Genomic DNA, 16,169 nt, shown 5'->3' on the forward strand with positions numbered 1-16,169 from the left:
TGGGAATTCACTTAGTGCTATATTTAACCTTCACATTCTTTTCCCTATGTCAGAGCTATATGTAAACAGCCAAGGTTATAATATTCTATATTAATATATATATATTGTATTACATAATGAGAATACTTTTCATTTCGTGTTAGAGCTTGGTAGTAGCTGAGTTGGTTCACATGATCCACCTCTAGACATAAGTCAATAAGGGAAAACCTCAGTGGGAGTCTAAAACTGTTGGAAAACGTGAGTGGACTATAAACAAGAAGTAGTGATCTTCACTGTGTGCATGCACACACGTGTGCTGGTGTTTCCTATCAAGCATTGTAAGCTGATCCCTTTAGGACTGATTTTTCGAAGTTACAGGTTGTGGTTTGGTTCTCAGTCACCCCTTACTAATTCCACCAGTTAGCTTTAAAATGCTCTTGTTAGAGCATCTGAAGGTAACTCTCTTCCCTCTCCTTTGAAAAGTATCACACCTGTGTATTTCAGAATTTTAACTCATGTCTGGATTCCCTTTTCTAAGAAAGCTTTCAGTGAGGATGAATTTTGCAAAAGGTTGATTACTTTTCATGCCAGTATAGGTGAAGGCAAAAAGGCAGATGCATAATACCTGAATTGGCACCAATACTCTGAACTTAAATCACATCTCAAGCAACCTGCTGGACTTCAGTTAAAATTCTGCAGTGATGAAGAGTTTTGAAAATGGTTCAATTTGAAAATAGAAATTTTCATTTCAGCCTAATGTTCTGAGGCAAAGTTTTTTGGTTATTTTAAATGAAATGTCATTTTAAGAATAACTTGAATTGTATCTCAGGATTACATCAATTACATGAATGCACACAGTAATTCTGCTGCAACCTGTAACTTTGCAGTGCTTTCTAAATCCATGAGTTTTCTTGTAAAACAGCTAGATGCCTAACAAAACAGAAATTATCCCCCTTCTAGTAAGTAAATTTCCATAAAAAAGACATTTTAAAAGTGCTTCACATAACAGTAATCAAGAAACTCTCAGAACTGGAAGACATAGATGAGATTATTTAACAAAATTTCTTTAAATGTGAGATGACCACTACATGTTAGTGTAAAATCGATCTTCAAGAATGAAAGGAAAGCTCAGCAGAGCCTGATGGCCATTGCCATTTAAATGATTGAACAGTAAAAACATTGTGTTTTCGGTGCAGATTTCCTCTTTCTGTAGGATAAGGCATGCGTATTGTGTGGAGGCAGAACTAGGCAAAACATCCCGAATACAGTGAGGAATGGGAAAGAGAGAGGGCATGGACCAGATTGTCAGCTGCTGCTGAAATTAGTGATGGAGCAGTTCTGTACAAGCACTGTGGACTCCATAGCAGAAGACTGCAGGTCTCGCCTTAGTCTTGGAGAAGAGAGAGGACTTAGTGACAAATGTGTCTTGCCACAAAGGAAGAGAATCATACCTTTAAAGACATTACATATGGGTACACATGTGTGTAAGAGGAAGGGCAGGCACTGATCTCTTCTCTGTGGTGACCAGTGACAGGACCTGAGGGTCTGAAGTTGTGTCAGGGGAGGTTTAGGTTGGATATTTGTCAGAGACTGAAATGGTTAATGATTTATGCATTCTAGGAGACTTTTACAGGCTTTTGACTTGCATGATACCTCTGATGAGCAATTGGGCCCCTCCCTCCCTCCAGTGCTGAAGGTGTGAAATCCTGAAAAGGCAAGAAGCCGAGCTCGACCTCTGCTGAGCAATCAGGCCCCTCCCTCCCTCTGCTAATTTGGAAAGGCGGGAACCAGGAAAGACACAAAAAAAAACCTCAGCACAGACCCAGGAGATGTTTGGAGGCTCGAGGCACAGCCCGTGACACTGACCATGGATATAACTCACAACTTCTTGGAGTGTGGGGGCTTCCTTCCTTCACCCCCAGCAGATCAAGGCCACCACTTCAGACATGGAAGCATCGTTGGACCCTGTGGGCGGTGACTATATACATCTGTCCACCCTCAGCTTTTCTTTCCCTTACTTTCCCTTACTGTCATCCTGGGTTTTTTCTCTCCCCTATGCATTTTCTTCGCCCCCCCAAGGTTATCTCTGTATCACATTGTTGTATGACAGCACCCAAACTGCTAGCATGCCTGTTGATACAGAATTGTTAAAATAAACCTTACCAGTATATGTTTTCAGACACCGATTATTTAGTGTCGTTTCACTTTAATCCACCCCAAGGGAATTATTGATAAAAACCTGAGTTACCCCCTCTCCCCTTTTCCTGGGGCGGGTCGTAACAATATTAGAAAGTGGTTCTTCATCCAGAGTGTGGTTGAGCACTGGAACAGGCTCCCAAGGACAGTAATCACAGCATTGAGCTTGGCAGAGTTCAAGAAGCAATTGAACGATATTCTTGTGCAAATGATGTGACCCCTGGGAATGGTCCTGTGCACGCTGTGCCAGCCCTTGGTGACAACAACCTCCTGCAGTGCTACTGGCTAGGCACAGAGTGGCTGGAGAGCAGCCAGGCAGAAAGGGACCTGGGAGTTTAGATTGACAGGAAGCTGAAAAAGGAGGCAGGAGTGTGCCCAGGTGGCCAAGAGGGTCAATGGCATTCTGGCCTGTATCAGGAACAGTGTGGTCAACAGGTGCAGGGAAGTGATTCTTCTCCTGGACTCAGCGCTGGTGAGGCCACAGCTGGAGTAGTGTGTCCAGTTCTGGGCCCCTCAGTTCAGGAAGGATGTGGAGGTGCTGGAGCAGATCCAGAGAAGAGCAACGAGGCTGGTGAAGGGACTGGAGCACAAGTGCTATGAGGAGAGACTGAGGGAGCTGGGGTTGTTTAGGCTGGAGAAGAGGAGGCTCAGGAGGGACCTCCTCACTCTCTACAACTCCCTGAAAGGAGGTTGTAGCCAGGTGGGGGTTGGTCTCTTCTCCCAGGCAGCTCTCAGTAAGACAAGAGGGCATGGTCTTAAGCTCTGCCAGGGGAGGTTTAGGTTAGATATTAGGAAGAAATTCTTTACAGAGAGAGTAATGAGGCATTGGAATGGGCTGGCCAGGGAAGTGGTGGATTCTCCGTCCCTGGAGGTTTTTCAGATGAGACTGGAGGTGGCACTCAATGCCATGGTCTAGTAACCACGGCGGTAGTAGATCAAGGGTTGGACTTAATGATCTCAGAGGTCCCTTCCAACCCAGCTGATTCTACGATTCTATGATTCTATGAAAAGGCCCTCTGGACTTTAAAACTGGACTTCATCTCAGCATTTTGTATTTGAATACCCTTGTTTGTATGCACACAACTCAGGAATTTGGGTGAAACTGAAGGTTTTATTGAAGAAAAATTATAATCTATTAATATCTATCTATCTATCTATCTATCTATCTATCTATCTATCTACCTATCTATCTACCTATCTATCTATCTACCTATCTATCTATGTATCTATGTATCTATATATCTATGTATCTACGTATCTATCTTTGTATCTATGTACCTATTTTATAACCTATCTAATCTATCTATAGCCTACTGTCTCTGGGCAAACTGTGCTCAACCTGTGAACCAGCTGAAGGCCTAAGGTGTCTTTTGGGGCCTCATAGGCTGGTCACAGGAATGAGCGGGTGAGCCCAGTTGGGCAGGGTGCGCCTGGGGCAGGCGAATGGCTGAGGCGCTGTCCCTGCAGCCACGGCCGGGGGGCCTCCCTGTGCTGTGCTCTCAGCCGGCCGCTGCTGAGGCTCAGCAGGGTCACCTGCAGGCACCTGCCTGGTGCTGTTAGCCCGGCGCTGCTGTTCCCGCTCTGGTGGGACACGGCTGCCAAGGAACAGCCTGCGCGCAGCCCGGAGCAGCCTGCCCAACAGGGAGCGTGGCTGGTGTCGCGCCGGGCCGTGAGCAGCCGTGGCAGAAGGAGATGCGTGGCCAAGGGGCTGTTCAGGCAAGAGGCGAGGTCCTGCCAGGGCAGAGTGGGCAGTGCATAGGTAGTGGTCGCGCCAAAATAGGCTTTGAGCCACTCCAGTACCTTCTGCTGGCTGGAGATGGCCTCCAGTCCCTCCAGGCCTGTCAGCTCTGGGTTTGCCTGGCAGATGAAAAAGGGGAGAGGGACATTTCCTGAGGAAATCTCCCTCAAGGTGAGGAGGAAGAGCTTCTTGACACTGAGGGTGGCAGGGCACTGGCACAGGCTTCCCAGGAAGGTGCTGGAATCTCCGTCTCCGGAGACATTCCAAAGGTCCCGGGACGCACTGCTGTGTGAGCTGCCTCAGGTGAGCCTGGCTTGGCAGGGAGGTTGGAGTGGATGATCTCCAGAGGGCCCTTGCAAGCCTAAGGATTCTGGGATCGGGTGCTTTGTCAAGGTCTCCCGCTTCCCCCCCAGCAAATGCGTGCCGGGCAGCTGGCAGCAGGAGCCACTGGGACAGGGCTGTGGGAGATGATGGGGCTGCAGTGGTGCAGTGCAGCGGCTGGCCCCAGGAGAGGGAGGATCATGCCCCTGTCCCCTCTGGTGCCATCCCCTCCCGTCCTTGGCATTTCCCTGCCCGGCTCTGCCATCAAGCCATGGCAGGGAGGCCAGATGGTCATGGCCCATCTGCTCTGGGAGCTCCTCCTCCTCCAGGCAGTGCTGCTGCCATGGCAGGGTGGCTTTGCTCCAGGAAGCCCTGAGCTTGGGGCGGGCCTGGCGGCTGTTCTCCAGCCCCTGCGCAGGCTCCATCTTGCTTGGCACGATGGCTGGGCGGCTGCTGGTGCCCTGCAAGCTCTGTTGGCCGGGGAGCGCTGGCAGGCCGTCGCCATGGAGGGACGAGGCCCGGCCCAGGCTCTCTGGAGGCGCTGCGTGGGGCTGGGTGTTGCCCGCCTGCGGGAAGGAAACACAGGAGGTGGTATAGCATGGAGGCAGCTGCCTTGGCACAGCGTCCCCCAATGCCAGCAAGCCCTGGGCCAGCCCTGTCCCACCGGCAGCCTCTCCCTCCTGCCCCATCCCTCACTTGGCGCCCTGTCTCCAAGTTCTCCTCGCGGAGCTGAGAATTTGCATTCTCGGCAAGGTTCTCCATCTCTGTCTTTGGTATTCTCTGGCAGAGACGTGCCAAAGCGCCCAGGGGAGATGCTGCCTCCTGCGGGAGCTGCTCTCCTGGCACTGGGCACCCCAGGGCTCCCGCAATCCCCCCATGGCCAGAGGGGCTGGCTACCGTGTCACAGTGGTCTCCGGGCACAAGGCAGCCATGCATCACAAAGTCCCAACAGCTCACCCCACACCCTGCTGCCGGTGCAAGCGTTCCACGGCAGAGACAAGAAACTTTGGAAAAACCTTAGAGGCCTTCATCCTTAGAGCTTCACCAGAGAGAAGAACTTGAAGAAAGAGAGGTCTTAGACCTGCCGTAGCTTTTGTCTGCTCAAAGGAAACAAAAACTCTCCTCTGAAATTTCAAACTGGACTATGTCTCCCCTTTTTGTCTTTGAATCCCTTTCTTGTATGTACGCAAGCGTCCTGCTTCCTGCCATGAAAGGCTTAGTTTTTTTTCCATTAACCCTGCAGTGGTGTGTCTGGGGAGACGTGGCCGTAGCCTAATGTAAGTTGGTACCCCCCGGCATCGTTGCCAGTGCTGGTGGCAAGCGACTCACTGACTTCCAAGAAGAAGGACGTGGCTTCTGGTTGAAAAGGCGGGGGAAGACATCCAGTAGTGTTCAGTGAAACCCTGGGTTGGCAGCGAGCATTTTTGCACGGGAATCACTCTCCCCTTTGTATGCTTTTGTCTAAATGTTGTCACTGTTCCAGTTTGTTTTCTTCTCTCCTCTCACTGCTGTTTCCGGGAAATTCTTCTTCTCCCAATCCATGATCTTCACATTTTGTGCCCCAATTTTGAAATCAATCCCGATGCAAGAGGCAGGGAGAAAAGAAAGAGAGTGTGAGAGTGAGGAGTTGGACCTCATGATCGTTTTGCACTCCTTCCATCTCATCTTATTCTGTCATTCTGTGGAAGAGAGAGAAGGAAGGATGGAATTTCTGACTATTAATTTCCTTTTTTTTTTTCATATGAGAACATTGTTTTTTATTAAAATATTTTTTACTGTGTGCTTGATGTATGCCTGTGTAAACAGAGTTCTTTTATCTATCTTCTGTGTTTCTGAAGTGTTTGATAGTTGATTGCTGCATCAGAACTCTCGTTTGTTTTTATAACCTTGTGATCGGTGTCGATCTTTGCGTTATGCCATATGTGACTCTTCTTCCTTGTTTATTTTCTCTCATTTTTTTTTCTTTGCCATCTGGGAAAAGAAGGCCATACTGCTGACAGCTTTGATTCTGCCAGCACTTGAGAAGGAAAAATTCCTCTTCTACCTCCCTAGTGCTGTGATGTCATTGTCATCGATGAAACGAGGCTATCAAATTTAGGTTGCAAGGTAACAAAAGTATTTATTAATGCCAACAAGCAAAAACGGCCAGCCGGGCGACCGGAGGAAACCTCAGTTCCTGCCGCGTCCATGAAAAGGGGAACAGAAACAGCACCAGTTATACCCTTCGAAAACCACCTCCCCCCAAAGTCACGTCATCCCCTCATTGGTGGAGGTTTCGCGGGCTGCATCCTGCTTGGTTCCCTCTTCGCGGGCAAACGTGGGGTTGGTTCCTCCTTTCGCGGGCAATTGCTGTTGCTGAGGGGTGCCCACCAATGATTTCAAAGTCCTTAGTCTCTATGGGTCCGGGGTCCTGGAATTTTCCATCAGGATGACGGTTGATCACCCGGGTTCCTCGTGGTCAGCCCCTCCATCTTGGTCCCTATTAATATGCTTAGGTAAAACCGTTTTTAGATCGTAAAGTGCTAAATCATTATTGCGTTGTGTTAGTCATCCGCAGCACATAGAACTTTGTGGTTTTAACATTGCATAACAATTAAACTTATGATTTTTAACTAGGCAGTTAATACAATATAGCAACTTTTATTAACTCTCTTAATTGAACAGCAAATTTCCTTGATTTTACTTATCACATCATGAAAGGTGTAATAGAGTGTCATCTGCTTGCTACTTATTTAGTAATTTAACTATTACTTATTTAGTAATTTAACTAATTCTGAGTAGCTGATAATTCTTCTCAAATGCTAGGAAAATACTTTTTTTTTTTCTTTTTTATGGAAAATTTTAAGTTCCACTACTTACCCCACTTAAAATATTTTGAACTTGGCATGTAAATCAGTGTGGGCCAGACTCTGAAATGCTTTTTTAATATAGCAATTGTTATATCTACAGTTTAGGAGGTAACATCCTAAACCTGTTGGGAGACAAGCTTAATGGTGTTCGATAATATTTCAGCAATATGATGTTTCCAACAAGATGGTGGTTTTGGTACTATTTACCTCTTTTACTGCATCTTCAACGCACTTGAGCATAAGCAGTTTTCAGGACTTAAAACTTTTATAGTGTGTGGCATTCCTCTGGCTGACTACTGTGTAGCAGTTTGCGTTGGTCAAAACACGTTGTGTTCTTGATGAAAAAAGTGAGAATTTATCAGTGTTTTTTATCTCAAAAATCATTCCAGATGAGCGCCCAACAAGCTCTAGCATACTTTTAAAGCAAATCATGCTGAACTGATTGTGCTAGTGTCACTGAAGAATAACAGCTCCCTGGTGATGATCAGTTGGTTGGGAATTTTGCAATATAATGAGTATATAAATGGGTAGCATTTTCCATTGTATAAATTTTGAAGACATGGAGAGGAAAAATAAATACCCTGAAATCCCTAAACCAGTAGTAACGAGTCAAAATAGGCCGGTGGATATCTTACATAGCTTAAACTTGGCAAAATTCTGCACAAGTCCCTCAGTGTAAATAAGTGTTAGCCTGTGTTACATGGTCATTTGTACCATGCAATGCTCATCTAAGCCACAATAACCAGGTCAGGTGAATTCCAGTCTTGTGACCAGCTGATGGAAGTTTGCTGTCTTGATGATTGGATACTTGCCAAAATAATTCATACAATGTTAAAGTAAAGATTACTCGTAGGCAAAACATGTCTTTCTAGTGCTATACGTCTGGTGATAAATGCTCTGAAAAATAAACATGTATAATTGTAGGCTGCTTGCAGTCTGTTATCCCACAGCCTTAACTGGGTTCTCCTGGTGCTGAACGCAGAGGGCAGTGTGTGAGGGGTGGAGCCAGGGATTCTTCTGCAAGTGGCATATTTCTACGAAGCTCCCTCACTTGAACAGAATTAAATTTGAAGTGCTGTTTTGATTTCACTCTTCACACAATGAACAACGAATTATAAAAGCTGCCAAGCTGCTTCCCCCCTCTCCCTCCATAAGGAATGAGGGGGGGAAAAACGCTTTTTAGATTTTTTTTCAGTGTTAGATATATGTAGGTATCCATGTTTTATGTTGCCTTTTTTTTTTTTAGCTGTTTTTCCTTGATTTTGTTGTTGTGAAGGATCCTAAACCCGTCGCACTAAGTAACTCTCCTAAAGGATATGCAGATTGTTAAAAGGAAAGTATGAAATGCAAATGTTAGAAATGTTCCCATTCATCCTTATTCTGGTTTGTCCTAGTTAGAACAGCTGGGACCGATTCATCACTGGATGGGTGTAGTACAAAACTGTGTATTTTATAGCCTTCCATGCCATTTTCCCAGAAACTGTTGTCAGTAGAGGCCTGTGAGGTGGGGGGGGATGTTCCTAAGCACCCTCATACCCTTTTATGGAATTCCCCGCTCTGAGGGAAGGACTAAACACCCTTTTATGGAATTCCCCGCTCTGAGGAGAGGACTGAACATTCCTGCCTGAACTCAAGACTATATAAACCTGGAGTTTCGGAACCTTTTTACCACTCATGGGATCCAGAGAAAGACTACAGCTCACCACTCTTAACCAGACTGCGGCTCACCGCTCTCAACCAGACTGTGGCTCACCGCTCTCAACCAGACTGCAGCTCACCGCTCTCAACCAGACTGAGACCACCACCCTCAACTGGACTGCAATCACCACTGCTGGCCAGACTGCAGCAGCTCTCCCACCAGCAGGTTTTTCCCCTCTCCCTTTGCTTTGGACTCAAAGGGGGGGCCCAGAGAGCACCGCTTTGTTTGTGCCCCGGGGGTGCTGGGTTGTACTTTTGGGCTTTGTGAGTTAGGGCCGGTTGCTTGTCCGTGTGGTCGTACTTATTTGTATTATTCTATTAAATTGTTATTCTGACTTGTAATCTCTCTTTTGAGTTGGGTTGGTTTCCCCTGCTGGTTAACTTTTAAACCAGCACATGGTTAAATTAAAGTTGAAGGAGTCCCTTAGAACTCAATTACCTGACAAGCTTCAGATGTGCAGACTTTGATTAACAGGACCAACTCTTTAAACATACGGCTGTTCAGACATTTTGAGCTTCTGTGTGGGTTGTTACATGACTCTGACCAGGCTCCTGGGACTCAGAGTGTCCCTCTTTGCTCAAAAGTAGAGTTGGATTATATGTATTTTCTCACCAAATTAAGACTTGCAATCTTGTGTTAACAGATTGATGCTTAACCTATGAGAATAAAAAAGCAGCAATACTGGGACAAAAGTATACTGTAATGGTTTTTTTAAAAAAATAAAAACTTATTGTGAAACATTTATTGTTTTTAATGCTTGTTATTTTCTTTGAATGCCCTTCATGAACTAAAGAAATTGGAAAATGTGAACATGCTGGAAAGGAAGGGATGCAAAGTATTGAAAGGACATTTAAAACTAGGGTAAAATATTGCTTAATGTTTACAGAAAATGTGTGGGAAACTGAATATTTTTGTGTATAATATGTTGATGTACTTTACAACAGTGCATATAAACCATGGAAATGTCACTGAAACTATGCAGACATAGGCCAGATGAGTAGTGTGCCTATACTTTCCTGTTTTTTCTATCATGTATAGAAAATTGCAGACTTGTATCTTTTGCTAATTTTTGTTGAAGTTTTGGAAAGAAAGAAAATGTAGGATCGAGCCCATTTAAATAAAAAAGGCAGAATTACAGAAGAGCAAATGGCTACGTAGATGCTCTGTGTTGACACTGCACATAGTAAAAGATTTTATTACATAAAATAAATATAACCTGGCATTGTCTCTTCATATGCATGTCTGAGGCCTTCTAGAATGCTGATAACTGATAGAAGTCTGCCTGAGGGGTGTTTTGGACAAATTCTATTAATAAAGGTTTTGGAATTAAGGTTGTGGCTTGAGGGATTTGTGAGAGGGAGGGGAAGGAAAAGACTATTCAGTCTGAGAAGAGCAACCATTTAATAATATGTAAAAACAAAAGGTTGGGTTAGTGGGTGTATCATGAACTTTAGAGAGAATGGCAAACATCTGTGTGTATGAATCTGCCTCCCCCCGTATTCCCTCCTCCCAATACCAGGCTTATAAATCATTCTGAAGTTGAGTGCCAGGTACATGACATAAGTTTTGGGAAGAATTAAACACCATGCTTTACAGCAAGGAAGACTGAAAATCTTTCATGAACATCTGACAAGTGCCATCTTTAGTAGTGATATCTGACCTAATAACACTTTATGTCTTCCCTGTTTCATGTGAAAAATCCAGGCTTTGCTGTAGCACAGCAAGTAATTGCTGCTTGTGTTATGTTCTGACAAACACCCACTGCAGACACGAGACAGAGCAGTGTAAGTTTTGGCTTCCTAAGTTGAAATTGTCTCAGTGTTGGATTACTGCTTTGCAAATGAACAGCGTGATTTTTTCTTTCTTCTTTTTTTTTTTTCTTACTCTGGTCTTGTGGTCTGATATTAATACATTTTTGAAATGGAAACTCAATGAATTAGATCATTCTTCTCAGTTTTTATCCCTTGGGATATCTAACCTATGTTGCTTGTTTTAATTAAATTACCACATTTTCCATATGATTAAATGCCTGAATAATGAAAACTTATGGGACTCAGTTTTAATGCACCATGTATGAGCGACGAGGGGAAACATACGATTTTACTCAAAGTGAAATCTTTTAGTAGCAAGCATTTCACTTAATTTCTTTTCAGATCTAGTGAAAGTTGTAGAACAGTAAAATAGAAAATATGGTATCAGATGGTGGTGTTCAATAGGTGGGAACAAATATTCTCTGAAGGAAGTAGTCTGACGGGAGCAGAACAGAAAATGGTGTCATGTATTCTGGGGGCACGCCAGGCAAATATTTTCACTGTTATGGTATAGTTTGCCTTGGGTTTTGGGGGAAGGGCCACTAACTATATAGCAAGGTATGTCTTAGAGGAAGTTTTTTCATTTAGAGGTGCCTGGGGTTTAAATCAGGACAGGATTTGGCTTAGCATAGATAGGTACTGGGTATCTAATCTAAAAACCATGCCAGTCATTTTTAAGTCCTGAGCGGTAAAAGCAGGCAAGAAGTCAGGAACTTCAAGTGGGTAAAAATGCATTTAGAAGTCCATTTAATTTTAGTTGCAGGGGAAGACTGTACTGCAGTTTGTTTGCTTGGTAAGCACATTCTTACTTCACTGTATTAGGATCAATAGGGGATGTGCTACGGAAGTGGCATAGACACCCACCCTTGCATTAGGTGAACTCAGTAGCTTTGCAGAAATAGCTGGATATCATGCAGGACCAGTTTCCAATCCTGGCCTTCGAGCTCTTTGATGTCTGGCTTTATTAAATTTTAAAGGCTGATAAACTCTAAGCTGCTGATGAGGAAACCAAACTTCAACAGAGTTCTCAAACCATCCATCTTTCTACCTTGTCTATGTCCTATCCTAGCTGCATCCAGGTAACTTTTTCCTCTGTCTCCAGATGGCTAACTTGCAGCCTACTCAATTTATTTGTTTTTTAAATATCTTCACTAAATTAATTTGGTACCAATTATGTTCAAGACATTTATAGCATTTTAGTATCAGGTTCTTGGACTGGCCCAATTTTTATCTTTAATACTGACCCACTAACTGAAAATTCTTTCTAGTTTTCTGTCATTAGCAAGTTCTTGTTTGAAAACAGACGATAACTGACAATAAATTTGAAATCAATATCTCTCACCTTGAGAAATTTAATTTTCAAATTTTGTTCAAGAATGTAGCAGTACAGCTAAGTGACATCTCCATTCTAACAGTTTCTTCATTTACTTTTGTATTTCTGCAATCTTCCCTGTTTTTCAGCTTTGAACTTCTGCTGTGATGTGGTCTCATCTGGAAGTTTGATTAGATTGCCAAAGAAAGATCTGTCTTATATTTTAAGTAGACCCATGTTGTATTTGATGAAATTTTTCAACTACTATTCTGTTTTGAGTGTGCTCTGCCCTTGATTTTCATTTTTTTTTCTGTATTTAAATCTTGCATTGCATTGAAGCCAGGCTCATGTGTTTATAGGTTTATTCCTTCTCTGTCGTTTTTAGCTATAACTACTCCATGGGTTGTTTACAGGTGTGATTTCACTGATCCTGTGTAATTTTACTGGCAGGCTGGATCTAAAAAGATTTCAATTTCTCCAATTTTTGATGGAGTTGAAGAGAACAGGAAGTCTAGAGGATTGGGTGAAAGGCATAAAGAGATGCTATATTGTTTTTTTTGAATCTGAGAGGAATTGTTGCTTCATAACCTTGGCATTTCAAATCTTCCCTGGTAAGAAATGAAGAAAGCAATTGTGATGATCAGAGACATACAGGTTGAAACAGTTAAAATAATTTTTCCTAAAGATCACCCCATATTTTTGTTCTTACTTCATTGTGGTAGTTCTTTGAGATGCATAAGGTCTGTTGTAGTTATTTTTCAACAGGGGTTGTATGCCCTTTCTTTGAGTGTTAGTGATGACAAAGGGCCAGGTAGATTATTTTTTGTTCTGCTATGGCATATTCTGAGAGTCTTGCTTTGATTCCTGCAGGATCTTTGTACTTAGATTCAGAAAAGGGAGCTTATTTTCTCCTTTTCTTTGATGTTTTATTCATGTTCTGTGAATGTTAGAAAGTGTTATAACTGTTTGTCATAAATTGACTTTGTCTCCTGTGATGGGGAGAATCACTGCTGTGGTAATCCTTTATTGGGACTAAATTCTATGTAGGATATCACTACTGTGATGTGGTGGGATGGGCTAGGAGAGGCCATTTTTCATTTTCTGCTCTCCAGTTGCTGTTAACAGGTTTGTTGGATTAGTCACTCTCCTTTTCTTCCTCTTGCTCTTTCCATACAACTCACATTTTCCTTCCCATAATCTATCATTCTACTTTCCTACCAAACAGAAAAGAACCATTTGTTATAATTTTAAAAATAAATGTTAAACAACCAGGAGTAAAGAAAGTTAACAGACAGCCAAATAGTTTTCACTGATGATCTTTCCTGATCTTTGTCTCACTGCATAAATAAGGGAATAACTAAACTACCACCACATTCAGAGATGAGCAAAATGCATATGTGAATGTTTATTAGCTTTCCACTTCAGAGATTTATTTCCCTTCTTGTTTAAATATTTTGAGAAACATACTGCAGTATTTAAACATGAAAAGTATACATTTCATATAGCTTTCCAGTTTCTGCTCTTCTATGGATGAAATCAAAAGTATGTTGGCTTTGAAGCATCAGCATTTCCAGCCTGACCTCTGGATGCCTACTAAGCAGTAGTGAAAGAATTTTGAGGAGAAAAAAGTGTGTTTCATAGTTGCATTTAATCAAGAGACATTGCTGTCTCCCAGGTTTCTGCATCTCCGCAAAATGTAACAGTACTTATTTCAAAGCCAAGTTTCAGACATTCCTCCAGTAGGTAGTCACTGAGGCAACAGTTATAGCTCATTATTTTGAGAGGACAACATGGAAGAGCTGATCATGGAAGATAACTTGGGTCTAAGTCATTTGTATGTGACTCAGTTTGAATTCTATGTAAGGATTCACTGAAACAGATGAGTAATTAGTCTAAGTGAGAGAAAGACTTCCTAGAGTCTTCTCAACTGGTTGAACTTAGGGACACAAAAATTAATAGCAAGTAGTTTTGAGGAAGATCACTAATGTTAGGATTAGCATTTCAATAAAGATATTAGAAACAGTAACTCAAGGCTCTACGAGAAGTTATCACAGGGATTAGTGAATTTAAAAAAGCTAAATCTTGGTCGCAGGGTAGATTTATTAATGGGATGGCATAAAACTATTGTCTGCAGTATTAGAAGATCCAGGAAGTTCTTAAAATTCTATGTCCTTCTGGAAAGGAAAGATTTACCAGAAACTAGACTGTTCTGTATCTCAAGAAGGAAAATGGAATCAGTCGTGAAATATTGTTCATCCAGGTAAGCACAGCAATATCAAGAAGGTAAACAGAATAACTATGAAGAGCTGATGGAATAGAGATTGGCCAGAATATGATTAAAAACACATACATGGAAATATTGTCTCACTTCCTATCAAGGAACTTACTGTAGATTAATGAGAAGATGACGACTAGCAAAGACTTCCCTAAAAAGTTGCTGTCATGATGCAGATGGAGGCAAAACATGGAGCTCAGAAACATGAGGGCTGGACAAATGGAAAGGGTTCATGTAACTCATCACTTACAACTCCAGTATCTGCCCTATAGAAAATCAAAATAATTACTTACGTATTACTCTGCTCTCAGTAGTGAACACTGGTATACTCTTCCACCCCCCCCTTCAAATGTTGATTTTGAGCATAAAGGAAGCCTTTCTGGCTTCTTCTGGATAGTTGTGGAAAACTGATTTTTTATCTGTTTTTCATGAAACAGCCTTTTTTTTTAGACAGTACTCTAGATCTTCTGTATTTGGAATGATAGGTAATAAAACAGCAAATGTTGGGCTTTGGGAAAGGAAGTGCAAGATTAGAGGGAACTTTATGTTAGAGCTCTTCCTGTAGTCAGTTTTGGAATACTTTTTTTTTTTCTTTTTCTTTTCTTTAGAGCTTGGAGGGACTTAAAACATGAAGGAAGCACAAAACACCAAGTAGAAAGACCTGGGTGGTCTTGACAGCTAGACTCTTTGGAGACCCAGCAATATAGATTGCATAACATGGATGTAGAGACTATTTCTGAAAGTGTTAATTCATTTATGTGATGAGTTTATGGAAAGAGTAAACAGCATCCAGGATTTCCAGTAGAAATATGGAGTAACTTTAACCACCCAAATACAAGTCCTGATGCACAAGACTGTGAATAGTGCAGTAGTGCATATAGTTCTAGTCGCCAGTGTCTGAATTAAAAGACATGCAGACAAAGGCAAGCTGGAGTATTGAGAAAATGGAAAGTCAGTTTTTGATGACTAGAGAGCTTGACTTGTTTGCTGTGGCAAGCAATGGCTGAAAGCAAACATGATTTCTTGGTATTGAAGGTTAAAATATTTTTTTCTATAAGAAAAGGAGTTTTTTTGTCCATAAATGAATTCAAATAAGAAATGGGAAGATTTATAATATTACAGAGAGACTTTTCTGTCATTTTTAGGCTAGACCATGTGTGCTTAGTTTGAGTTGCATGAGATTGTCTACACTGAACTTGATGACCCAAGTCATAGGACAAGTTGACGTCTTTGGTGTTTGGAGATTTTTTTTTAATGTATTTCTAGGCTGATGTTATTGGCATGTCTGTCCTTTCTTGTGATTCATGTCTGTGTTTTGCTGTGTTTACATTTGCATTGTCACTGACTCACTGGGGTTTGGTTTTTCTTTTTTGTTCAACAGAATATTTTTCAGTGTATTGCATGAAGGAGGTATAGGGATTACTGAATGTGATGTTTGCTAGGGATTACCTCCCAAGATATGAATGGACTGACAAAAATGTAGGTACTGCAGGAACATAGTTGTGGTTAGTATGTCTCTTTTCCCAAACAGACGGTTTGGTCCTGACCTTCCAGTGTAAACAACCAGAAGAACTGTAATTTGTTACTTTGGAAAAAGTTTTGTCCTATAAACATTTATCCTCAATAATAAACTCTCACAGAGATTAAATAGTAGTATAAACAGGCAAGGTATATCTACATCAGACTTCTGAAATTCCCACCAGCAAAATATTTTAACACCAGTAAATGTCTAATATTATTAATTTAATAGTTTTCTTCTGTTTAGTACTTGTGATTCAAGAGACTGCCAGCATAGCTGGTTACTGAGATGGAAAGATTTTTTATAAATATTTATAGTAGAAATCTCAGTAAAATGGTAGGGGTTTTGTACCTGAAGTGGGGGCCACTTGCCATATTTTATCTATGAAGTTGTACTAATGCAAGGTGAGGATAACTCTGCTGATCTCACTGGGGTGTTTGAAAGAAGAGAGATTGTTAATTGGTTGTTTA

The 16,169-nt window shown here is 42.2% G+C and overlaps 1 protein-coding gene across 1 annotated transcript; it reads right to left on the reverse strand.

Moving 5' to 3' along the window:
• Positions 1 to 3,564: 3,564 nt before the first annotated feature.
• On the reverse strand, positions 3,565 to 5,170 carry LOC116786252. Its single transcript, XM_032686700.1, has 3 exons — positions 4,931 to 5,170; positions 4,483 to 4,800; positions 3,565 to 4,032 (listed from the first exon to the last, which is right to left on the reverse strand). Exons 1-3 carry the CDS (start codon positions 5,168 to 5,170, stop codon positions 3,565 to 3,567), a joined length of 1,026 nt encoding a protein of 341 aa, XP_032542591.1.
• Positions 5,171 to 16,169: the final 10,999 nt, after the last annotated feature.

Source organism: Chiroxiphia lanceolata, chromosome 4, assembly GCF_009829145.1.
Source record: "Chiroxiphia lanceolata isolate bChiLan1 chromosome 4, bChiLan1.pri, whole genome shotgun sequence".
NCBI lineage: Eukaryota > Metazoa > Chordata > Aves > Passeriformes > Pipridae > Chiroxiphia > Chiroxiphia lanceolata.

What these genes read in the sequence shown, in the direction of transcription:
- LOC116786252 (XM_032686700.1), bottom strand. Translation starts at nt 5,170, where the DNA reads ATGCATGGCTGCCTTGTGCCCGGAGACCACTGTGACACGGTAGCCAGC. An exon ending in ACTTGGAGACAGGGCGCCAA is followed by an intron (nt 4,801 to 4,930) that starts GTGAGGGATGGG and finishes TCCTTCCCGCAG; the next exon opens with GCGGGCAACACCCAGCCCCA. An exon ending in TTGATGGCAGAGCCGGGCAG is followed by an intron (nt 4,033 to 4,482) that starts GGAAATGCCAAG and finishes TTCATCTGCCAG; the next exon opens with GCAAACCCAGAGCTGACAGG.